Consider the following 25,128-nt stretch of genomic DNA (forward strand, 5'->3'; position numbering starts at 1 on the left):
TTGTGTAGTGGTACAAACCACACATCCTTAGTTCAAACACATGAACAAGTGTCTTGCAAAAGTGTACACTGAACCTATCTCAGATAATTGTTCATTGCACTCTCTGACTAATAATACCCTTTCAATTAATTGCATAAACCCCAGTAAAGTAAACAGAAATTAGGCCAACAAATAAGATCTCTCTCCACCTTTGTTGGTATTGTTGTCTTTCCCACCTGATTTGTAGTTTGTGGATTTGTATGCATATAGAGGTCTCCTTTTGTCTGTTTGTACCTATATTGGATTTGCTATTTTAATTTAAAAAATCTGTCAACAGTGGATTAATTTAAACTAAGTTTGAATATGATTAGGAGCGTAATAAACAATAACAGCAAATGCAAATGCACAAGCCGTTTCCTTTTTGAAGGGCAAGCCCAAATGCTGCAGACTGAGGGGACAACATAAGAAAATGCTTCTGCTTTACTAATGACTGAGGCAACATATGTTTTAATTCTGAAAAGGCAAATAACTGTGAAAAGAAGGACATATTGCCAATGATTTCCCAACTGTTTTCTTGGGACTCTTCACAAAAAGGGCTGTAAAACCTGAATGTGGCAGGAACAGACTCACCTTGGTCTGTATCTCAGTGGGACGGCCGTCAATCTTGGCAAACCCCTCGAAGATGTTTTTGTAGAGGATGTTCTTGCGAGTGTTGGCGTCGTCAGGAGGGAGGTATTCCAAAACAGCGCTCTTATGTTGGCGGTAGAGGATCTGGATTATCCTGGCTGCTGTTTCACGCACCTCCGAGGCACTGTGCTCCAGGGCACCAGTAGCAAACTGCATAACAAAAACGTCACATCGTGTAAAGGCCTGAACAACAGCCATGTAAAGCACGCTGAAGTCTACTGAGTAGACCACCCCCAAAGAGGGAGAGAAATCTGTATTCATGAGAAATTTAGTCGAGGAAATAGAGAAAAGTGTAGCGGCTAATAGAAAATAGATGTTGCATAGAGAGAAAAGTTACATTTAAAATGTGGAACTGTAGTGTAAAAAACATATATGTATGAAGTCTATCAGGATTACAAGCAGGGGGGAATAAAAAGTTGTTCTGACATGATTTCTGGTGGGATATGAATCAGAATGAAATTATCCTATGAAAATTATATACTATATTTTAAGTGATTAATAGTATCTGGCCTCATTTAAAACACTGTTAAAACCTCTCAATTTTATGTATATATTTTTCCAAGGAAGTATAAGTATATAGTCTAAAATGAGATACACAGATCAGCTATCCTAACTATCCACAGCAAAACAAAAAGCAGACAAAAATGAATGTATTAAATAATGATGTGCTACACACCCGTCTCTAGCCTGACTCAGAAGAGACAGAGACAGACTGTCATTATTCCTCCACCTCTCTCCCCATTTCTCATTTTGATTACAGGAAATTCAATCACTCTTTCAGCTGGGCTGCAAACACCTCACCCAGGAATCCAAATAGTTATTAAACCAAGGCACTGGAAGTAACCCACTCCTGGACCTGAGAGCCAGTAATGTCTATGCAGAGCCAGCTTTTTAAAAGAGTGCCCATCATAAGGTTATAATAATTGTATCACTAGCTTTCCTGCCAACTTATTAAGATGTTCTGTGAAAACGTCAGAGCCCCTGATGCTATTATAAACTTAAAGAGACATTACTGTAGGCCCCCAACGTCTCGTCCCTAGACACCAGTTTACAAATAAGAAAACTAACGAGTCCGTGTTCATTAACCTGTGACCCCCTTTCTTATCAAAAGCAATATTTAACACAAATGTCACTGACTTTACTCCTAGGGAAATCATTGGCTATGCAAATAAATAAATAAGATGAACACACACACTGCTCAAGTCTCAGAGAAGCCTTGAGTTTTAACAATTAACTTACATCCTAAAAACAAGCGCACTGAAATACTACCTAATGAAAACAAGCTTCTGCGGAAACTGTTGTAAACTGAAAGGGACAGCTAATCTCCAAACTCACTCTGTCAACATCTAGATAGTTTACACACAGATACTGTGTCGCACTTGGAGAATGGGGCAGGATTTCCGCAAAGTGGAGGGGTATATCGTATATGGTGTCCCAGACAGATTTGCTCAGTTTCAGTGACCTGAGAATCTGTTACACAACTGAAAAAGGACTTTAAGATCATTGTATTAAATTTGGACACAGATCTTTGAAAAAATATATATTTTTAATAATGTTACCTTCTACACATTTATTTTAATGATGACCACGACAAATTATGAAATAAGCTTTGCCAGTCTTCCCAGCTGCAGTGATTAACAAAAGCTGTATTTTCTTGGGTAAATGTTGAATTTTGTCTACTATATTCTACACATGCCACATGTTTCTCTAGAAATGTGTCAATTCCAGTATTGTTTGTTTGATTAAAATAGACATTAAATGCTGCACAACCTCCCAGCAGGATTACATACAGCAGTGGTACAAACATATATTCAGAACAATTTCACAATGGATTAAAAGAAAGTAAAAATACAGACAGTTCTGGCCCTAGCATTGAAAAAGTACAATACGATAATTGTACAGAATGTGCATCAGGTATTACTTTAATCCTTGATTAATCTGTTCCACTCCCGCCCTGTAAGCACTGTAACAGACTCACCACAGCTCAGTGGAAAATCAGTCAGGTTGAGCATCCAGGACTTATGAGCATTAACTGATTATGACTACTGACTGACAACAGACTGTTAGACAGGAGGACTGCTGGACACTCGTCTGAAACAGTGTCGTTCTAAGTACTATTAATTTAGCCAGGGAATTAACCCACTGGGACATGTGCCTTATTCTCACAGGGGGGTCTTCTGGTCACCTGTGAGTAACAGCAGGAAATTCTGAATTGCACATTCAACATGACAGAGACCAAGGTGAACGCTAGGTCATAGACTGACACAGGAAAGCTCAGAGAAAACCCTGAGGGCTCTGCAGTCCTTACCTGCATGACATTGTCCAGGGTGAATCCGGAGCCGTCCGTGCCAAGATCCTCCAGCAGCTTCTCCAGCAGCTCCACGTGGCTGAGGGCCAGGCGGCTTGGCGTGCTGGGCTTCATAGTCTTCACCAGCTCAGTGGGCACCATCTGCAGGGCCTTGACCTCTTTAAACAGGGCCATTTCCTACAGATGGGGCGAAACACAGGACAGGCCGTGACATCAGTGACCCGGCTGTGCGTGTATGTCACTGGCCTGCTTATAAAACGGTGGCACCGTGGCCTCTTGCATCTCTGGTACGTCTGTGTTCAAGGAGGGGGCTTCCTGCTCTCAAAGATATGATATATTCTACTTCAAGATAAAATTGCCATTATAACTGGTAATCCTAGGGGGAAAGGGACCCAGTAAAAGAAAAAAAAAAGACCAAAAATAGAATAAATCTTTTGCATATTCCAGGATACTCCTAGATAGATGTAAAATGGATAGATAAGTAGCCTATCTTTGCTGTAGTCTCCCCTTCCCCCACCATAAAGCCTTCAAATCTAAAACAAATCCCACCACCTGATGAGCAGAGCACACTTTGAGACTGGAGTGGAGAATACTTAGGAATCAATAGCAGGCTTTAATCTGATTGTGATAAACTGTAGACGGTGCTTAACGGATGACCAAGGCTAAATGAACCAGACTAACTCAGTTATTTAGCTTTTTATCCCCCTTGAGCACTTTTTATTAGAGGGTATATTCCAGGTATAAAAATACATACATTTGCAACTTCAGTCGTTTCAGAATCTACTCCTTCGACTTGATTTTATATTTTTTATTCCAAAGTGCCAAAACATGACTCAGTTTCATGCCGTTTATTTGCTTATAAAGTTTAATGAAGTAATACATTACCAACCAGGAGGAAATTGAGAAGGGCATTACACAATACCTGACCTGTTTCGTCTTATATGCCTTTATATGCGCAGAAAGTGAGGGGCTTCAGTTTTATAACAAGGGATAATTGTTAATCAGCCTGATCTGAAATGTGGTACATCTACACCAGGCCGTTTACATTGTGACAATTACCAGTGGGCTCAAGACCCAGTCAGAGTGGTTTGTTTCAGGCAATTAGAAGCCCCTTCCTCTGCTGTCCACACTGCTCTTCAAAGATCCAAAGACTTTATTTCAAATGAAAGTGCACGCTTAAATTCTATTAAAAAAAATAAATGCAGAGTCAGCCAGAAAGCAATGCCACACAGGAATAGTAACTCAGGCCAGGGATGGTTAAAACACAAACTAAAGAGCAGTTGTGAAATAGAAAAAGGTTTATGCCTTTTTTATTGATTTGATTACATTTCTACTTTACATAAACCAGTGTCTTGGCTTATATCAGATTAAAAAACAATTAATCCCATTCCCCACACAGAAAATTCTTTCAACGTTTGCTCAGTTTCAATACGAACTTACGCGCCTTACTGCAGGAATAAACGACAGTCTGACTCGAGACATTTCAAATAAACCAGAAGCCATGATTCAGTATTGAGATGACAGCAGCGGTGAGGGAAGTGTGTTCCCCATTACGTGTGCGACTTCTGTTCCAGCCATTCAGACTAGTGATCTAAAGCCTCTCCTCAAGAAGCACAACTCAGAGCTATAATTTGAATTTTGGGACAAAATATGAAGATGACTCAAACTTTAATGGTGTGTGCCAGAAGTCTGTCATGGAAGAAAGCCCTTAATTTCCATCAGTAATGCAGCTTTACTGGTATCCTGTGTGTGTTGGGAGGGACTCCCCTGGTGCTCCCAGAGGAGGCTGTAGTATACACACACATACTGCCATATTGTTCTCAGAGCTGGCTCTAATGCAAAGCCCTGTATGTGGAGCTGATTTGAAAGGCTGCTGCCAGCTTACTACAACATAGAGTTTGTTAGGCAACTGTAGGCACTTTTCTGTACGACAGGAAAACACCCAAACAGCTCCAAGACTGGAGAACTATGCAGCTTTTGAATGTCCTTCAACATTAGGGTTTGGCAAGTTTGCATTCACCATAGTAACTCTTTTGTATATTGCAAATCTCTTGAATAATGAAGCAAACAAACAAAAAATAAATACATGAAATATATTGGTGTCATTTTGATATTTCTTAGTAAATACCACCATATGCAGCAGGATTCCTGGAACTCTAGAAGGCAAAATAACGTATTTTGTTTCAAATACGGGAAAGAAAAAGACAGTATAAGCATCGAAAAACACGTTGCAGCTCTGCTTTGCTGGGCTTTGAAACGTAACCCAGGGTTTCACTGATACCTGAAAGTGTCAGAATCTTTAAAAATAACAAATAAAGAAGTAGATGAAGTTTTGCTGATGCTCAGTGAAACTGCTTCAAATGTTTAATATGAGACTTGGATTTTGTTTGCCAGAGGATTCTTGGTTTAACTTAATGGACACCTGCCATAGCTGCAATTCGCAAGGGACGGGTGGGTCAAGCTTCTGATTTAATCTGAGCCTTAGTCAGAACTGCATTAAAAACTCACTAATTTAAAGATAGATTATCTTTTTTACCATAAGATAAGTGTTCAGTTCACCATTGTCTGGTGTTCCTTACCTGGACGAACTGCATTGCCGCAATGCGAAGGCGGGTAGCAGGGTCTCCAGTTCTGGCAATCAGGTTTGGCCAGGTGCGCTCCAAGCAGTGGCTGGTCTCCACTCGACCCAGCTTGTGTTTGGGGATAAACTGGGTTAGGATCATCTTCAGCAGCTTCAGAGAGGCTTGAAACACCTTGAAAGAGCAGCATAGAGAGGACTGTCAAACTCCTGACTGCCTTCTGACTATTCTGTTTTCAGATTCACGACACAACACAGTTCAATTTAAACCATACACTGATCAGCCATAACATTATGACCACCTGCCTAATATTGTGTAGGTCCCAAAACAGCCCTGGCCCATTGAGGCATGGACTCCACTAGACCTCTGAAGGTGTGCTGTGGTATCTGGCACCAAGACATTAGCAGCAGATCCTTTAAGTCCTGTAAGTTGCGAGGTGGGGCCTCCATGGATCGGACTTGTTTGTCCAGCACATCCCACAGATGCTCGATTGGACTGAGATCTGGGGAATTTGGAGGCCAAGTCAACACCTGGAACTCGTGATTCATCAGACCAGGCCACCTTCTTCCATTGCTCCGTGGTCCAGTTCTGATGCTCACGTGCCCATTGTAGGTGCTTTCGGCAGTGGACAGGGCTCAGCATGGGCACCCTGACTGGTCTGCGGCTACGCAGCCCCATATGCAACAAACTGCAATGCACTGTGTGTTCTGACACCTTTCTATCAGACCCAGCATTAACTTTTTCAGCAATTTGAGCTACAGTAGCTTGTCTGTTGGATCGGACTATACTTGCCAGCCTTTGCTCCCCATGTACATCAATGAGCCTTGGCTGCCCATGACCCTGTCGCCGGTTCACCGCTTTTCCTTCCTTGGACCACTTTTGATAGGTACTGACCACTGCAGACCGGGAACACCCCACAAGAGCTGCAGTTCTGGAGATGCTCTGACACAGTCGTCTAGCCATCACAATTTGGCCCATGACCAAAGTTGCTCAGATCCTTACGCTTGCTGATCTTTCCTGCTTCTAACACATCAACTTTGAGGACAAATGTTCACTTGCTGCCTAATATATCCCACCCACTGACAGGTGCCATGATAACGAGATTATCAGTGTTATGCACTTCACCTGTCAGTGGTCATAATGTTATGGCTGATCGGTGTATAGTGTAATGTAATGTGAATAATAAAACAATTATGAATAAAATGAGTACAAATTTAAGTACAGAGAAGAAATGCAAAATTCAAGAAAACTACAACCATCTCTATATGTATGATGTGACTTAATTGGGTAACAAACTGAGGGTTTTGGAGAGATTGCCTCCCTGTAAGAGAGCATTGAACTCCCTGCCCTGTAGCCACACAAAGTCCCTTTCTGGTGTTTCAAGAAAATGTCAAGGTATAACTGAGCGTAACCAGATTTGCTTTTGTCTATTATTACTACAATGTAGTACAAGACAGTTAATTAAAATGGGAGGTTTTCCTTTGTTGTAAAAAGACAGCATCCTTATTCCCGATGTTGCAAAACATTTGTGTTACTGAAACACATTTGTGTAGAGCCGTTGGGAATGTCTCTGGTACTTTACCTATATTATTCAGAGGGCTAAGCCGGCATGCACACTGCCTGTAAATCAGCCGGACCGTGAACACGAACCTATTTCAGTGGCCTTCCGAGGAATTTGTAAAGTAAGACGAGCTAATTAATCAGCATGCGGACAGCAAGACAATAACAAACTATACATTACACACAGAGGAACAAACATGGCCTTTACGTGAAGGAATGGACAGCTTTAAACGAGGGCTGAATCTCCACCTGCAAAAGGGATTCGTACCAGAGCACTAGTGTGTTAGGAAAGACATGAATAGCACACGTCCTTTGTGTAGCGCTATTTAACATGACAAAGATGCAGCTTCACAGAGAGAATTGGAGGAGAGGGGCCCAGCCTGGCCTGAGCTTCCTCGGGGGACTGTAAAGGCACAAATTCCCTGGTGGTAAGACAGCACCGCAGTTACCCTGGTTACTGCACTGTGAGAAAACGTCGGCCCTGCTTTACCTCATTATTTCATGTAATAAGAAGATCTGCAGACAGTTAGCTTCTATTTTAGGCACTGATGTAAATATTACCGGATTACTGAAGTGCTAATTGTTGTTGTTCAGAACAGTTACAGATGTTGGTTTGTTATCCTATAAAAACAATGCACAGACAAGGATAGGAATAGATTTTAAACCAACTCTAACAAGTTGTCAGGGGGACTTTTATGTAATCACAAATTTACTGGGGACTCTAATCCCAACCATAGCCCAGACTAAAACATAACCCAAATTTAATCACTTAACGTGACTCAAATTAATATGTTAAGTATTACCGTAAGACAATTTCTTCAGTGATCTGTAACCCTACATAAAAAAAAAAAATTGGATGGATCAATGCATGTATAACTTTTAATTGGCCTAACACCCACATAATATTCAGTCTTTATTCTGAACTTATATATGTATTTTATACTGCAGAACTGTGACAAATGGAGAGACTTGATGCAATACACTGATGCATTACATCATTACCTCAATTGAGAACCTAACAATAGCCTGAAGCACAAACCCATTCCACACTGAAATTTGAAGCTATGTCATAGAACTCTACACACCATTGAGTTAACTCATTAGAAAGGGAATCTTAAAGGAAGATATTGTTTTACACTCCTAACTTTGTAATATAGCACTAGCACACTAGTGAACGCATGGCCATCACAGCAAAATTAAATCAGTGGTGACAGGACACTACTGTCAAACATGTAACAACAAACACTGGGGGTCAGGGTGTCTGTCAGAGAAACAAACACCAACAAGGAGGGAGGCATGCCTCTTTTGGTAGAAGAGCATATAAAATATTGTCACATTATTACTTACTGATGACACCTTGTCCACGAGGCCCTTCCTGACCAGAAACACAGCTGCGCGCACCATGGATTTCAGATCGTCTTTAGGCATTCCTGCTGGAGCCTCCATTAGCTTTTTATACACAGCCAACAGCGCATCCTCACGGTAAGACCAAGTCTTCGAGTAAGCTCCTGCCACCTGGAATATAGGGCATTGGACCCTCACAATTCAGAACAGTACTGGAGTATAGGGCATAGGACCACCACAATTCACAACAGTACTTCAGGCAATAAACAATGGATCTGGCCTCATAAACAGAGAATATGTGCAGAACATGTACGTATTGATTTTAGGTTGCTACGTGATGTTGTTAGACATTTTAAGCTAGGGGACAATAAAAGTACTAATAAAGTAAGGATGAACAGCAGGGGTGCCCAAACTTTTTTATCATGAGAGCTACTTTTTGTAATGATCTCCTCCGGCGATCTCTGGTGCCATGAGGTGGTGATGACGGTCCTCAGTCCCATGGGTGTTGATGGTAATTTGGCTTCGATGGTGGGGGGGAAGGGGGGATGTGCTGAAGGTAGTTTAACCTTGGTCCGGGGGGGGGGGGGGGGGGGGTTACTGACGCTAGTTTAACATCTGTCCGGGGGGGTTTGACAGCAGTTTTACCTCAGTCCGGGGGGCGGGGGGGGGGGGGGGGGGCACCAGTAGATCGCAATCAACGTGTTGGGCACCCCTGATGTACAGTAATAGATTATGCAGGAAATTAACTGTTTGACTAAAGTTTCACAAATACAACAGACTCCATTGTGCATTTCTGTATTTCTGTATTTATTTGTGCTCTTAGGGATCAATGATTTGTATATGTTTTCATGGAAAGGTGACACTGTTGCCAAAACAACTACAAAAATGGAAAAATGGAAACCAGGAATGTAAATCCTGGTCCTGAGAGCCCTTGTCCAGCAGGTTTTAGAGGTCACCCTTGTATCACCTGGAAATAAACACTTGGAAATATTTCATTCTGATCAGTGAAGCTGGTGGTTTCAGTGCTTTAGAAACTATTGGAGCAATTATCTGACTACCTGCAGCCTCCTGAGAAGAATTTCCCAGTATTTAGAAATTGGTGATTTAGGATGACCTAAAAGATCAAGTGGATTGGGGCTCTCCAGGATCAGAGTTGGACACCCCTGATGTAAACAAATGAAGGCAAATTGTAATTGTTTTGTAAACGGGGCCCTCGTGTTGGATCACAGGACGTGTATCGGATTCACAAAATTCCCAGTCCTTCTTTAAACTTACCAGTCCCTCCCCGTACACCTCTATGGGAAAGCTGGCCTCCCTCAGGGCTTTCTCTGTCAGTGGCTCTGGCTCCCCAGTGATCCCTGTGCTCCGGGGGGTCCTGGAGGAGTCTGGGGGGGGAGGCTCCTCCAGCTGGCTCTGCTGCTCCCCCATCTGTTTCCTCAGAGCAGGCAGGGGTCTCTCGTCATAGGGCAGAGCACTGATCTGGAGGCGGGGGTGAGTATAGGAGAGAGCAAGTACTGATCAATAGAATGGCTTTGCTCGACAACAGGAATGAAACATCTGAATGAAAGCCAAGGTTGCAAATATAAAGTCCCTCCCCATGTTAAAATTGCATTGCTGCTGCAAGGTTAATGGCCTACACTGTTGTTTTGAATTCACTGCTTGAATAGCTATGCCCAAATCGGATGTGATGTGATGAGAGAGAGGTGTTCATATATAAGTCGTTGAAATCGGTGATGCACACAGTGATGTGCTATGCGCAATAGATTGGAAATTGTGCCAGGTCACATTTTAAAACACTCACAAATATTCCACAGTGGCTGTCATTATGATCAACCACAAGCATTGACAGGACTACTTCAGCTAGCTGGCTCTCCAATAATGGAGAACTCTACCCTCTGTCTAGCACTGGCAAACATGAAGATCAACCAGCTGTTTAATTGCTTTAATTAAATTTAATTAAATGCAGAAACCTGATCTGCAAACGGTCATGCTTGTAATCAAATACCTCAAGCTTGGTAAGAGTACTGAGAAAAATAAATGCCCTACCTCTTATTCAAAATGTAAATACGCAACATCAGATGACTGATTTCATATTTATAAGGGCATTATTAGACAGAAGGCTTGTCACTTATTTTAAAAGATATAACTTCGATGTCCAAATCTTCCCCCCCTCTCCCCAGGTCATCATATGAATGATAGCATTTAACCCCCAGAACATAAAAAATAAACCTACACTTACATCGATCTTGGGTACGTCTGATGGAGCTCGGGGTGGAGGGGGTGTTGGGGTCCGCTGTGGGGTGGATGGTTTGGGGATGGGGTGTTCAGGCTCAGGGGGCTTTTCTGGCTTCTTCTCTTGCTTTTTTCGTCTGGGCGGAGTCTCGCGTGTTTTTTCCTGTTGAGGAGGGAAAATGGCAACGGGAGGTTCCAAAGAAATTTCGGTTGTCTTCCAAATCTAGTGGAAAGATGGAGAGGGAAGGAGAGAGAAGGGGTTAAGTAATGGTTACTTAGTTAATTAATTTTAAACCCACTGATTTATTTTTTTATGCCAGTGGGAGCTTTTTTATTGAAATATGACAGGCGGCTCAGTAAATAAAGGCTATGATTTTAAAGATGACATCATGACTACAAAGAAAACTAAAGAGACTTAAAAGTGTGACAAGTTCCACAAAGGGGTGTGCTTGTTCAAAATATTTGGCTGGCACAAGGTACTGAAAAGGATTACCGCCAACTGGGATTCATTAAGTTTTTAACCCTATAATTAAAACATTATCCTTTTCATTAAACAATGCAAACAAATAACTTCTCTATTATGTTGCTAATTCATCATCACAACACACTGTGAAGCGGTATTTGCATTTCAGTGTTAGTGTTCGTTACAGTACTGACCGGGCCCATATCAAGTAAATTGTGAAGCTCAATCTGCTGATAAACTGTCAGGCGGTATTCATCCATCTGCCGTTTCTTCTCCTTGGCCAGGTCGTAGTCCTCCTTTTCGATTGCACAGCGTTTCTCAACTTCATAACGGCCCAGGCGCTCCCCTACCTACAGAAGAAATATCAACAAGCTGAAACAAATAAAATAATACTCCAGTCTGGTGTAAAATTACAACATTTTGGGATCACTGGAAAATTGCATGATACAATGTGTAATAAAGGCTAACTTTCAAGATCTTTGCACAGGCTTTAGAATCCATTTAAAATGTTTTTGGTTTAAGTTTTTGCCTTTTGTAATGTATAGGGCACTTTTCTCACCTATATTTGATCTAATGATCAGTGCACAAAATATGACAAAATATAATTTAAAAAAATAAAACATTTTTTGATTTTTAGAAAAACAGGGAAGTATTAGCTACCTAAACAACTCCTTTTAAGGGGTGCATTTGTGCATTTCTTTGGCTCAATCCTGAGTGTACCTTTTGTAAGTCTGCGATAGCCTGCTTCAGCTTCTTGGCCAGGTCGTATCTCTCCTGACGGACAGCGTCCTGTTTTTTCTCATCCAGATTTCGGATGATCTGAGCCACTTCGGGGTCCTGGTACATATCGAATGCCAGGTCATCCAATGGGGAAATGGAATCGGATTTACTGATCAAGACAAGAGGAGAACCCAGAGCATAAATATTGTAAGAACGTAAACATACCAGCATATCTTACTAATAGGGCAATGATTAGGATGGAGTATTCACATTTCTGACCTCCATTCCACTGCATGTTTTCAGTACAACAAGCTCAAACAAAAGCCATTGTTTTTTTTATTTGACTGCTTTCCTAATTGTGTGCTTGAAACATTTGCCAGAGTTAGATTACCTTAAGTAAGTTCCATCTAGGGAGATGTCATTGTGAGTGCTGTTGAGGTATTGTTCAATCAGTTGATCCCTTGTTGGCTGCAAAGTGGAATAAAAGGCTCAGTATTTATTATGACCCCAAACCTCCTAACCCATGGTTTGCCTGTTACGTATGAGAGCAATCAACCATCCTTATCCCCAACACAACGATTTATTCACAAAACTGGAATTCGACCACAAATGTCAACAGATATATTCAAAACAAAATGTGGCTCTTCCACATTACACAGATAAGCTTATCACACACGCAGAGACACATGCAAATGGACCCAGACTTGGATACAGAGCTTTTAAGCATAGGACACACAACTAATAAACTAATTATACTATTTGCATGTGGGTTTTTCAAAAATGTTTCGGCCTGAATTTGTAACATCTGAAAATATAGAGCTCTTCTATCAAACAAAGAAAAAAGGATTGGATTCACATTTTGTACTGGAAAAATAGCGAGTAGACCGTAATGAAAGGAAACACAGTATAAAGCCACTGTAAACCTTGCTTATAACTCTGCAAAAGTGCCACAGAGTAATTTGCAAAGCATTCCCAAATGAAAATAAAGCAAACGTTATCCCAGAAATGGAATAGGGTTCCAACAGATTATACACTAACAATGCCTGAATTGTTCACAAGAATCCATTTCCAATAAAGAATTAAGCTCTTCTTCCAGCAGGCATCAATCTGCGCTTTTATCTTATTACCCCTTGTTCGTGTCTCAGAAACCACCCCCATAGTTAAACAGCACATTCCTCCCCTCTTCCTACACCTTGGTTCACAGCGCACAACAAAATACCCTAAAGGTTAGCTACAAATTCCCTCAAAGACTCCCATCCTATGTTTACTCTTTATTTTAGTTTGACTGTATAAATAACTTAAACACAGACCTTGAATATTGCACAAGTGCTACATGAAAGATTGCTTTTAATGTCTTTCTATCAATCATCTATGAGAGGATGACACAACTGAATGGTTTGATGGATTAAACAGTAGAAGCAGTCACTTGAAAATGAAAACACTGGTAGAGTCTGATCGAACAGAGAGCAGACAGCGCCCTCTAGGAATTATTATGCAGTACTACATATTCAAGCTTTATGGACTTAAAATCTACTGAAGAATTAAACAAGACATCTCTAAAATGAAAAGCTTCAGGTATCACTTAATTGATCTAACTAAATGTTAACTTACAGTGATATCCATTTCTTTGCCATCCACTGGGTCTCCAAGAACATTAATAGCAACCAATGCAACCTGAAATAAATAAGACTAACTTTAAGTAACCGTTTTTTTCAAGTATTTTGAACAAATATCTTCTGTGATAACACTGAAAACATATTAAAAGCTTCTTATTGTGTTGGGTATATTAAAATACCGATAATAAATAAATAACTCAGTATCTAATTACTCATGAGCTATGGGTTGGATTACAGAGAAACACACCTTCAGCATTACTAAAAAAATATCAAACAACCTTTAAGTAAACTATATATTTATACAGTTATTTGAGATTCAGTAAAATAGACAGATGTGGTTCTCTCCTCCGATTCTTCGTATGAGGAAACATAGTACCTTACCTGATTGTATAGGTTGTATCGATTCTCGTGGTTCTTGTGGAAAGTCAGCTTCAGGTAGCTTCCAACTGCATCCACATGAACAGACTTCAGCTCCCGAGCTTTAAATCCCGTTTTCTCATTGTCAGAGAGTGAGACATACCTAGAAAAATAACAGTCTTTCAAAGTTTCAAGGGTCATAGTTACAGTTTATCTAGTTATAGTACTATATACCAGGATTAGAAATGCTGCTCATTCATACACACTGAGCTAGCATATGCAGATGAAACAAACAAACAAACAAATATATACAAAAACGTGAATAATAAGAGGAATTATTTCTAAAACAAACAGATGAGGAGTAGTACCCAAGGCAGAATCAAAAAAGATTAAGTGTGTGTGTGCAATTAATTTAACTTACTAACTTTTCATTGGACTGTAAATACAGTGAAAATCAAAACAAAACAATAAAAACATTTTTGGTGCCAGGGTTTTCAGGGTGTTCAGGCACTCCATCCTAGGCAACACTACTGGACACATTTTCCAGAAACTTTCCATGTGTGCAAACAAAGCACACGAGCAGTTTCAGTAATAAAACAGGAGGAACAACCACCTCCAACCTCCAAAATTTATCCCACAGTGCCTGCCTTGGATTACTGTGGTCTGGGCAGGCTGTCCAAGTGTACATGCCAATCCCTCCGTTAGTCAGATAGAATGGAAACCATCCATTTTCAGTGCAAAACAAAACAGTGCGTACTGATTTCTCTGACACTCACCCTAGCCTGCGGAAGCTACCGGACTGAGTGGGTGAAAAGGAATCTGGCAGACTGTCGCTGATGTGGAACTCGATTTTCGCTGAGATCATGTATTGGTGAGCCAGCAGCTGGAGCTTTCTGATGCGGCAGCGCTCGACCAGCTGTATGGTGATTTCCTGAGGGTATAGGCAAAATCTGTGCAAAGTGACGGACATTGCATCATTAGCAACCAGTTTTGCTTACTCTGTTTTCCAGAGAAACTGCCAAAAGAACAAAAGTAAAAAAATGATTGTAAAGTTTTATTTTCTGAATAAAGAGTTGATTTCCAACTTCTGTGTGTAATCTCACTATTCATCTAATTAAATGTGGTCTTTATTTTTTAATGTGACTGGTGAAGGTATTGCCAGCTACTCTGGAGAACAAATTGAGCAGTAACACATGGCCTACGTACATTAACTTTCCATTGACCTGCTGTTATCGTGAGCAAGGGACACGGTGCCAACATCTTCCACCTGGTAAACAGATGCCTTTTTTTTCAGATGACACCGTTTTATTTTCAAGAAATGTATGCCCACTGCCCTGCCAGGAACACTGGCTCAGTTCACAGCTATAACATGAGTACGGCTGTTCATTATGTTATAATAGATTATTTATGCTGAGAATATAAACATTAGCTGCCTCTGGGGAACTCAAAACCCCACAATCATTGAAAGAAAGTTGGGTCACAAATCATCACTGTCGTTGTCATGATACAGCTGGTACGACTGAAAACAACAGTCATTCCTTCACTTCAAAATGTATAACTGTGCTGTCCATACCTAGCTGATCTCCATCCATTGACAGTAGGGGCGTGAACCATTAACTCCTTGGCGCTGTAGCTATCCTCGTGTCCAGAGGAGCTGACCACTACAAACCCTATCTTGTGTGGCATTCTGCAACAGTTGGCTAAGAGAGATAACATTGTTAATGAAAGACACGTCAGGGCTGATGCATTTAATCATTAGTGTGGCGCAACATGTTCATTAAGGTGGAAAAACTACAATTACAACAATCATTATGAAACAAAATGTTGAAGCATGTGGTCATAGGCAATAAAACAGAAATGTAGCACTTGACTGATTGATTACAGACAGATAAGGACTGAAGGGAGAATTATTCATGCAGTATGTATTTGCTGTCATCACCCTTCAATCTTAAAGTCTAGTTTCCCCAATTGCAAACAGATAGAACAGCGCATTGGGCCTACTCAACACTTCTTTTCACTCCCACAAGAAGTTAAACCAGAACACTTATTTGTCAGGGTTGGGAAAATTCCAACCTAATTTTGTTAAGAGCAATATACCATTCAGGCTTAAAGCCAGGAAAAATATTTAAGGGCAAATATGAATAACTGCTGAGATGCATGACTTTTTGTAGGAGAGGGGTGTTAATCAAAAAACGAGTTTAATTTTGGAGTGATTGTGAGGATCTAGAGTGATATTTGGGATGTAAGGAGCACTGTGAATGTTTATGTACAGATAGCACAACTGTCTACCTACTTTACAGTTTGATTTAATCACCCCACAAAATGGTTTCCAGAAAAAGTGTCAAACAAGACCCCAAATTCAAATGCATAAAACCCCCTATGTGGGAGTTAACACAATGCAGTTTCTTGGGTGTATAAATAAGGGTTTAAAATGATCCAAGCGTCACTCATTCTTTTAAAGATGTAGACCTAATGCAGTAGAAGAATATTAAATAAAATACAGGCAATAGCAAGGTTTTTGAAAATGTATCATGACACAGCTTCACCTGCTTAAAGTAAGATCCCTAAAAGTTTCATAATGTCTGTTTACAACTTTTAAATGTATAGCTCTAATTTAATCACTTTCAGGATGTCAACTTGCAATCATGGTAGGAATTGTTTCCACAAGGTTATTATATTATATTATATTATATGAATAAGTTTGCTGGAGGTTAGCCAACTTGTACCATAGTTTGAAGAAAGGTATTTTTCAGGTAGCTATCAGTGAGGTCAGAGTCAGACAGACCCCCCCAACCCCTGCAGCAATGCAACCTGACATCCTGATGATGATTATAGCAACAGAGGCAGCTTAAATGAAAAGTGTCAGGGTATGTGTAAGGAAAATTGTATGCAAGTTTCGGAAAAAATTGAAGCAAACTGAAACACTTTTAACAGACGTGGCAAGCAGAGACTGCGATAAACTCAGTCTTTGAAGATATCTGATCTGCTCACCTGGTACTTCAGTGTCATTAAATCTGACATCAAACCCAAGGAATAGGCTTTCACTAGAGCATCACCATTTAGATCCATTCAAAGTAAGTGCTTGACACAGTCATGTCCTATATATAAAGATTTAAAACAAAAACAGAAAACATTTGCATACAATTCTTGAACCTCTCATATGCCCTATATATCATAAACCATAAAGACAGTAGCAAAATTGTGAATCTACCCATTTCCAAATTCTAATTATTATTATTATTATTATTATTATTATTATTATGATTATTATTATTATTTCTTACAAGTTTCAATTCCAATAAGAAAACATTCATTTGTTATTATGCATTCATGTTTTTTGACACATAAGCAAAACCCACCGTTAAAAATGTAATATAGTTCAGGATTCTTCTAGAAGACGGCTACAAACCATGTTCATTTTTAAGTTAAGGATTTCATTTCTAAATGCTTCCACATCAAGAACAATAACGCACACGGTCTCTTTCTTGATTACTATTATTGTAGGATATTTCAGATGCATAAGCCATATAATTGCATTTAATAATTACTTATCTATAGGATTAACACAAGGAGGCGATCGGATTGAATTACCTACACAGGACTAGATTGACTAAGCGTTTTGCCCTTTTACAGACAGTCAGTATTCAACATAGTAAATTAATTGTACAAAAAAGGGCAAAAAATCAACTTTGCTTCTAAACATGCCCATATTAAATGAACAAATATGGTGAGGAATGTGTGCCAAACATGTCAAATCTACCCAAACTGATTAAAAAACCTAAATTAGAATCAATGTTCGCTCTGATATTAAAACTTCGCACAAATTACAACATCTAAAAGGTATTTTTCTGTCACAGTACCTCTGCCCAGTCCTGTCTCATCTCCATAACCACCGTTTGACAACAACCACGTTTCGAGCCTGCGCAGTCAGAGCACAGACGTCGTGTTCGTGTAGCGCAGGTTTCCGCAGGTCTGCGCGGATCTGCGCTACTCCGCCAATGGGATCGGGGGCTTCTGCAGATCTGCGCAGAACTGCGGAAGTCTGCGTTAGAAGAATGCGACCAGATAACCTAGGGAGGAAAGTGGGATGTGTGGTGTATTTTCTGTGGTGACGATACTGTGCTTTGACGTATACAGTAGTATTTATTTGAAGACTAAACTTTGGAGTCATTTTAAAACTATTTATGAGACTTAAAACGGACAGAAATAATTGACTTCAGCTAGGAAATGTTATGTTTAAAGAAATAATAATAAAATATATATAAATAAAATAAAAACCTCTGATTGAAGTATTTTTTAAACAAAGTGTTAGATTAATCAGTGGACGGAATAGCCGGGCGAACACTAATATTGAAATTGAAAGCGATAACTTGTATTATTATTGTGGTCCCCATTTGTATATACAAATACAGATTTATAATTCATTTTCAGTTGTTTTCTGGTATTGTGTTGGCAGCGGAAGTAGTTTCCATTCTACTTCCGGGTGAAGTGTTTTTCTTATTCTATACCCGGTCTGCACTGAGCTGAAAAGCATGGAGGTTTACTCGGAAAGTCAGTGGGAAGAGATTGAAAAAGCTGGCCGAGAGAAGAGGCGTGAGCTTGTGTTACAGGGAGTGAACATCGATCAGAAAATACAGGAAAGCGGGGGTCTGAATCCCAGAATATACAGCCTCACCCTGCTCAACTACCTGGAAATCAGCCAGTGTCCCAGCCTGCGGGAGATCCACCAGGGCATTGAGCGGCTCGTCCATCTCCAGAGCCTGATTCTCTGCAGGAATAAGCTCTCGCAGATCCCCAGAGCCGTGGGCCAGCTGAAGGCCCTCAAAGTCCTGGATGTCTCCGTGAACGAGTTGCAAGCGCTGCCCGACGAGGTGTCCCAGCTGTGCGAGCTCAACACCCTCAACGTCAGCTGCAACAAGATCTCCGCGCTGCCCGGCGGACTGAGCAAGTGCGTGAAGCTGTCCACTATCAATGTGTCCAAAAATGAGATCAGCAGGTTCCCCGATGACCTGTACTCCGAGGACCTGGACCTGCTCAGCACCATCGTGGCCTCGGAGAATTGCATCGAGGAGCTGAGCGGAGAGATCCATAACCTGGTCGCACTCAAGGTTTGGCACCAGCAGCATCACCGCACCTACAATATAGCTTAATCTTAAAATGCCAATCATATGTAAGATAAAGAATACACCTAAAATCACCTGTATTACAGTTTGGTTGTAGTAGAAGTTCAAGATAAATTAAATAGTAGTAAAATGCATAGAACTGTAGTTGGATCAAATGAATGTAAAGTCATCCTAATACTTTTAATTCTGTTATACAACTATTCTGTGATTGTGTTGATAATTGACCTTTTTTCTTTCTTTTGTATTTTATCTATCTATCTTTCTTTCTTTAGAATTTGGACCTTTCCAATAACAAACTCACTGACATCCCCCCCGAGCTGGCTGAGTGCTCCAAGTTGAAAGAGATCAACTTTAAGGGGAACAAGCTGAAGGACAAGCGCCTGGAGAAGATGGTCAATGGCTGTCAGACCAAGTCCATCCTGGATTACCTGCGAGCCGGTGGCAGGGGCAAGGGGAAGGGGAAGAAGCAGGACAGCGGGGAAAAGGAAGAAGGCCGGGAGAAGGACCGAAAGAAGAAAAACGACAAGCGGCAGAAGAACAAAAAGGAGGACGAGGGGGTGGATGATTTGAACCGGATGGTGGTGAGGGTCCTGCACATCTCGGAGAGCCCCACCGCGGTGATGGTGAAGGTCACCGCAGCGGTCAAGGATGTGCGCCCATACATCGTCTGCTGCACTGTCAAGGGGATGAACTTAAAGGCAGGGAATTCGCTGAAAAGGTTTCTAACAGCACAGGTAATGAAGTACAGTTCTGGCACATCAGACATCCTACAGCCAATTGGCCATGTAATGTTGACTAGATTCCTACAGCTCCCAACAAAAACAAGTGGATTTTTTGTGCTAACACTGTTTTAAAAGCTTCTTTTCCAAAGTAATACACAAACTTTATCTTAAAAGAAAGAAAGGCTTATTGGGAAAGTGAAGAAAAAATATTAATCACACGCACATCTGAAAAAGAAGGTGCTGGGTATCGAAAAGGATCATATAGAATAAAAAAGAAATACCCACACATTTACTACAGCTCCAAAATATAAAAAGTATTTATTTAGCCCATGCTTCACAGGTTTTTAGCACAAACAACGTTTTCAATCTACCAGAGATTTTCATCAGGATTGGGAAAGGGACAAAATATCAGGCACTGGTTTCTGTAGTCCCTCAAGGGTGACAGAACAAATGTAATCTGCATTCATTGTGGATGCTCTGCCTGCCCGTTGTCACTGTTATGTATATTCAAATCGCTAGATGGCGAACTTGCCTTTACAAAAATAAAAAGTACACAAAACTGTGGAATAGAAATGTTATACTGTACATTTTTCCCCTCAAGTAGTCATATGTTTCCTGAATATTTACCAGCTTCTGAACAGTATTACACAGCCCTGTAGTGCCTGCTGCAGGTTTTGGCGCTGCTCTTTGTCTCATTGTGAAATTGTTTCAGATCAAACTCCACGATGAAATCTGCGAGAAACGGACAGCTGCCACCATTGCCACCCACGATCTTAGTTTAATTAAGGGACCCCTGCTCTACGATGCCAGACCACCCAAAACGCTGCAGGTAATTTAGAACTAAATTCAAAATGTTGATTCTTTCACAACCAGAACACAGATTTATAATCTCATGATAAACATCATGCGCAGTAAGTTTTGTATGCACTCCTTTCTTTCTGTGTCTGTGTCTGTGTCTGTGTCTCCTTTGACAAAAGCAGTAGAGACGCTCTTTAAGCCTATTTGACAACAATAGGTCACTTCTTGAGTGATACATTTAATGAGTGCTATATCGGACCCATCAAAACATATCACTCTGAAAATCAGTCTAAATGATCATTAATCTGGGTTTCTGGTCAGTTATCAAGTTTGAACTTGCCTGGCCTCAGAGAAATTAAGAACTAGGACACAGCTGAGTACTTTTATTCTCTATATTAAAAAGGAAAAACTCCCCTAAATCTCGCTTCCCCAAAATGACTGTTTGGTCTCTTTTGGTTTATCCTGAGTTTGTGGTTTGGTCCCCCTCTGAAAGTGACAGATCCGATTTTCATCATTTTGCAATCAAAGTAGCCCTGCATTTTAAACAACACTCACTCGGGATGTGGAGATGTAGTGTATTATTAACGAATGGGGCCAATTTCTCCTTACGTGTAGAATCCGGTTTCTGAATCCCCGGGATTAATTAGGTGCATGGAGCCATCACGTTACTGGCAGTCTTAATAATAAATGAGGGCTGAGTGTTTCTCCAATTGCTCTGTGGGCTGTTATTATATCTGTTTCTACTGTTACAGGGCACCAGCAAGAGATACAGATGCATACAAGGGGCATGAGACTCTGAGCCCTGACATTGGCATATTGGGGTTTTTATTTAGGCTTATGCATAACTACTGTGCTTGGTGTTTTTCTACATGTAGGCCTATATGAAAATATTTTTGTTTCATGGGGGATTAAATGTGTAAGATATATGCTTTCCTGATTTAACTGCTGTAAAAATAATTCGGTAGTAGTGAAGGGGACCCTTGTCAGTGCTGTTTTGTATAGATTGTGTATCAGGAATGGGCAGTTATGGGCTATTATTTATGTTACAGTGCAACCGGAAAAATCTTATCTCATGGGAAAGGCCAACTTTATTTTCTCTTAATTGTTTCCTTAACAGTATTAGTAGTTGCATGCTTTGGAAGGTTTCACTCTTTAAAGGTTCCCTGAGTATGTGAGGAAATAAAACCCCCAAAAATGAGAGAGAATCTTTATTTTTCAGGGCGGTGTTTGGCAGATTGTGTCCCTGTAATCTGCACTGTGAGAAATGTGCGTTTCAATCGGCAGATCGTTCCACTGGGCCGTAAGGAGACGAAGGCATCGGATCTGGTGAGGCAGCTGCAGCTGGAGGCCGAGGAGCAGAGGAAACAGAAGAAACGCCAAAATGTGTCTGGGCTTCACAAGTGAGTAACCAACTTCGGTCTGTGTTCTGGATTTCTGCTGCCCAATATAAACCCAATTAAGTACTGGAAGTTATTTGTGATTGGCGGAAAAGTCTTGTCTGAAAAGTTCCAAATTGATTTTAATTGATATTCATGTAAGATTACTCCTACTTCACTTATCATTTTGTCATTTATTGATTGATTTGTTTCTTCCCAGGTACCTACATCTTCTTGATGGGAAGGAAAACTTCCCTTGTTTGGTCGATGCAGAGGATCACATCATCTCATTTCCACCGATAACAAACAGTGACAAAACAAAGGTAACCTCAACCCCAGGTATACACAGACAACGATAACATTGCAAAGATTGTAGACAGGACAAACCTGGGGGATTGCTGACTTTGCAAGTGGCTTTTAAGAGTTTTTATGACTTCAGCATGACCACAAGAGCAATATCTCATCAGGACATAGTTTCAGTAATAATCTTTTCATACTTTATTTTTGTTGCTCTTTTTTAATTATTATTTTATTGCTCCACGATGTATAAATTCCAACCCGGCACATCCATAACTAGAGGCTTCATGACCTCTGTGGTAATCTGGTGCAGATGCATTGAAATCTGCCCTGCACAGCAATTTTATGCACAGATAACCAAGCCTGGTATCACCCCATCATTTCTTCTGGCTAGTCTAGAGCAAGTATTCAGCAGACATCTACCATTTCAAAGTCTATGTGATATGAGGCTGGGGTTAGACACCTGAGAAGGGTGAAATAACTTTGCAACACGTCATTTACTAGCTGCTGAACAGAGTGGAGGCCCACAATTCAGCCAACAACAAAAAAAATAAAAATAAGTTGTATCTGCATTAAGAGAGGTCAGCACTGGTGTCTGATTTGCACAGCTGCCAACATAATTCATTCACATCGTTTTCAGCAGGTTTTTTGGTATTGGTTGTGCATTTATCAACAGTTGCAGTACCTGTATAGGTTGTCCCCTGCATTTCATTTATATTCTCTCCTCCCTTCTACCCAGATGAGAAAGTCCACCAGTGAGCTGTTTGTGGAGGTCACCAGCTCCACTAGTCTCCAGATATGCAAGGATGCCATGGATGCTTTGATTGTGGTGAGAAACCTCTTGCAAGGGATACATGAACCATGATAGGTCTGTGAGGTGTTTGCCTGTGAGCTAGTGTGAGTGTTAGGCTGAGGGGCTGCAGTTTTCCTTGAGATGCTCTGATGATGGGTAAAATCCACATCCTTTGTTCATGTGCTGTGAGTGGAATAAACCATGTCATAACAATCGGAAATGATATAGGAACTCGCTGGTGTACGTTACTGAGTAATACATTGTCACATCCCTAAGCCCAAAGCCTTATTTATTTAAGAATGTATTGTTTCTGCACATCTCTATAACCAATTAAACGAATTCAATAGTTTTTCATCTGGGAAGGGAAATATAGGTCTAATCTATACTATATAATCAATTTTGTGTTTGAAGCTTATATTTAAGAAAAACACCATAATACTGATATCGGTTTCATAAGTGTGAACCGTATTCTATATTTGATATTACACTTCTTGGGATGTGGTGCATCTTAATCACATCAGCCATGGAATTGTTTCCTGGCGGTTTTGCAGTGTAACAAGAATAAGAATTCCAAACAATTGGAACAAAATAACCTGTCCTGTAACGTAATAAGGGTCAAAACCTGGATGCTGATGAAAGTGTAATTTTAAGTTTTGCCATTTGACTGTGGGAACATTTGTCGCCCCAAAGAGTGACATGAAAATCAACTAGAGCCCTGTAGTTTCTTCAGCAGTTATGCATTTCATGTTAGTGACTCCGTTATCCTTAATTATGGAAAACATTAGAATCAAAACCATATCTTATTTTTGTAAGAGGTGCTGCATTGGAGGGTTTCTAGTTAAAACAATGTAATGTTGACTTCTCAGTGTCTTTAATAGTCAAATGTTTATTCATTAGTGTTAGTAAGGGGTTAGAGTTATATATTTGGGAACAGTACTAAGTTTGCACACACATCTTGAAAAATGTGGAGTTTCAATACTTGCAGACACACTAAATGTGATTAAATATTTTTTTCTAGAACCCAGATACCTATATTACTCGTGATTAGGTAAACGTATCCTAAGATAACAATGCTATCTTGACAAGCTGCCAGTCAGTATACATTTTCTTGCACATGTGCTTATCTCCTCCTTTTGTTCTCTCCGCACAGAAAATGGCAGAGCTGAACAAATTCACCTTTGACCACAAGGAAGAAACCCTGTCAGATGGGGAGACGGAACCCACCAATTGCGAGCGAGCTTCAGAGCCCACAGCCAATGAAAACGCCTCTCCAGAGCTGATCGTGCAGCAGGTTCGAATTGAGGATGCAGATGGAAACTTAAAAGTAGTTTACCCGTCCAAAACTGACCTCGACGTAGACATGAGCAACTTGACTGTTGTGCGATAGCTCCAAATATAAACCATGTTCTTCCTTTGTGACGCACAGGTTGCCATCTGTTTTTTTTTTTTTTTTTCCTAACTTTTCCTTTTGTGCTTCTGTGCTCTGTGGGATTCTCGGTTACTGTCTCTTTTTTTGATATATAATATATAAAATCTCTATCCTGAAAGGACTTTACAAAGCTGAAAGACAGAAATAATGACAATAAATATAGCCCTGCTGTGTCACAATACATAGTCATGGTATCAAGTCAACATGCTACCCTTGTTTACTATCTAGGCATAAGCGTTTACAAGTGTTTATGGAAAGTGTTTTGGAAAAGTTAAGTAACCCAGCAAATAACAACCTAGTCTGAAAACACAACCACAGAGATCCCAACCCAGCAATTACATTCTTAAAAATCATTAAAAACTGAAATTTAAAGGATTAATCAGATTAACTTTAAACACTTTATTTGTAATGTGGCTTTTTGCAATTGTTTTTTTTTTTTAAGCAATTTGTCTCTCTCTTTGAGACTTGAAGTGAGACATACTGTAATTCCACTTATAGTTTAGCTTCGTTTGAACCTCAATGGACAGGCCCCAGGAATTAACTGGAGATTTGATGTGTGCTCTAATATGATTCATAATTATAACCATAGACATTAACACAGACATTAATGTAAAATACTCACAAACAGGCCATGGTATTATTACGGTTTTTTTACATGGTCTATATTGTATGCAGTACTGCACAATGTATTTTCAACCCCATCGATTAATGTCTCAATAAACAAGTTGTGTGGTTTTCTTACCAA

At 40.3% G+C, this 25,128-nt stretch overlaps 2 protein-coding genes across 2 annotated transcripts in view; one reads left to right on the forward strand and one right to left on the reverse strand.

Moving 5' to 3' along the window:
- cep104 (centrosomal protein 104) overlaps positions 1–17,755 on the reverse strand; it is a 31,429-nt gene extending 13,674 nt beyond the window's left edge. Inside the window, exons 1-15 of the mRNA XM_066690656.1 lie at positions 17,706–17,755; positions 16,837–16,943; positions 15,419–15,545; positions 14,622–14,795; positions 13,870–14,008; positions 13,484–13,546; positions 12,264–12,340; positions 11,873–12,041; positions 11,347–11,502; positions 10,697–10,912; positions 9,733–9,936; positions 8,461–8,628; positions 5,554–5,727; positions 2,975–3,151; positions 610–816 (exon numbers count right to left, since the gene is read on the reverse strand). Coding sequence (XP_066546753.1) covers positions 610–816; positions 2,975–3,151; positions 5,554–5,727; positions 8,461–8,628; positions 9,733–9,936; positions 10,697–10,912; positions 11,347–11,502; positions 11,873–12,041; positions 12,264–12,340; positions 13,484–13,546; positions 13,870–14,008; positions 14,622–14,795; positions 15,419–15,531 — 2,037 coding nt within the window. The 5' untranslated portion in view covers positions 15,532–15,545; positions 16,837–16,943; positions 17,706–17,755. The remainder of the gene's footprint in view (positions 1–609; positions 817–2,974; positions 3,152–5,553; positions 5,728–8,460; positions 8,629–9,732; positions 9,937–10,696; positions 10,913–11,346; positions 11,503–11,872; positions 12,042–12,263; positions 12,341–13,483; positions 13,547–13,869; positions 14,009–14,621; positions 14,796–15,418; positions 15,546–16,836; positions 16,944–17,705) is intronic.
- Positions 17,756–17,923: 168 nt separating this feature from the next.
- lrrc47 (leucine rich repeat containing 47) lies at positions 17,924–25,128 on the forward strand. The gene is made up of 7 exons (XM_066690569.1): positions 17,924–18,953; positions 19,241–19,702; positions 20,403–20,519; positions 21,773–21,888; positions 22,085–22,187; positions 22,901–22,990; positions 24,105–25,128. The coding sequence occupies exons 1-7, from the start codon at positions 18,378–18,380 to the stop codon at positions 24,339–24,341; spliced, it is 1,701 nt and encodes a 566-aa protein (XP_066546666.1). The 5' UTR covers positions 17,924–18,377; the 3' UTR covers positions 24,342–25,128.

Source organism: Amia ocellicauda, chromosome 18, assembly GCF_036373705.1.
Source record: "Amia ocellicauda isolate fAmiCal2 chromosome 18, fAmiCal2.hap1, whole genome shotgun sequence".
Classification (NCBI taxonomy): domain Eukaryota; kingdom Metazoa; phylum Chordata; class Actinopteri; order Amiiformes; family Amiidae; genus Amia; species Amia ocellicauda.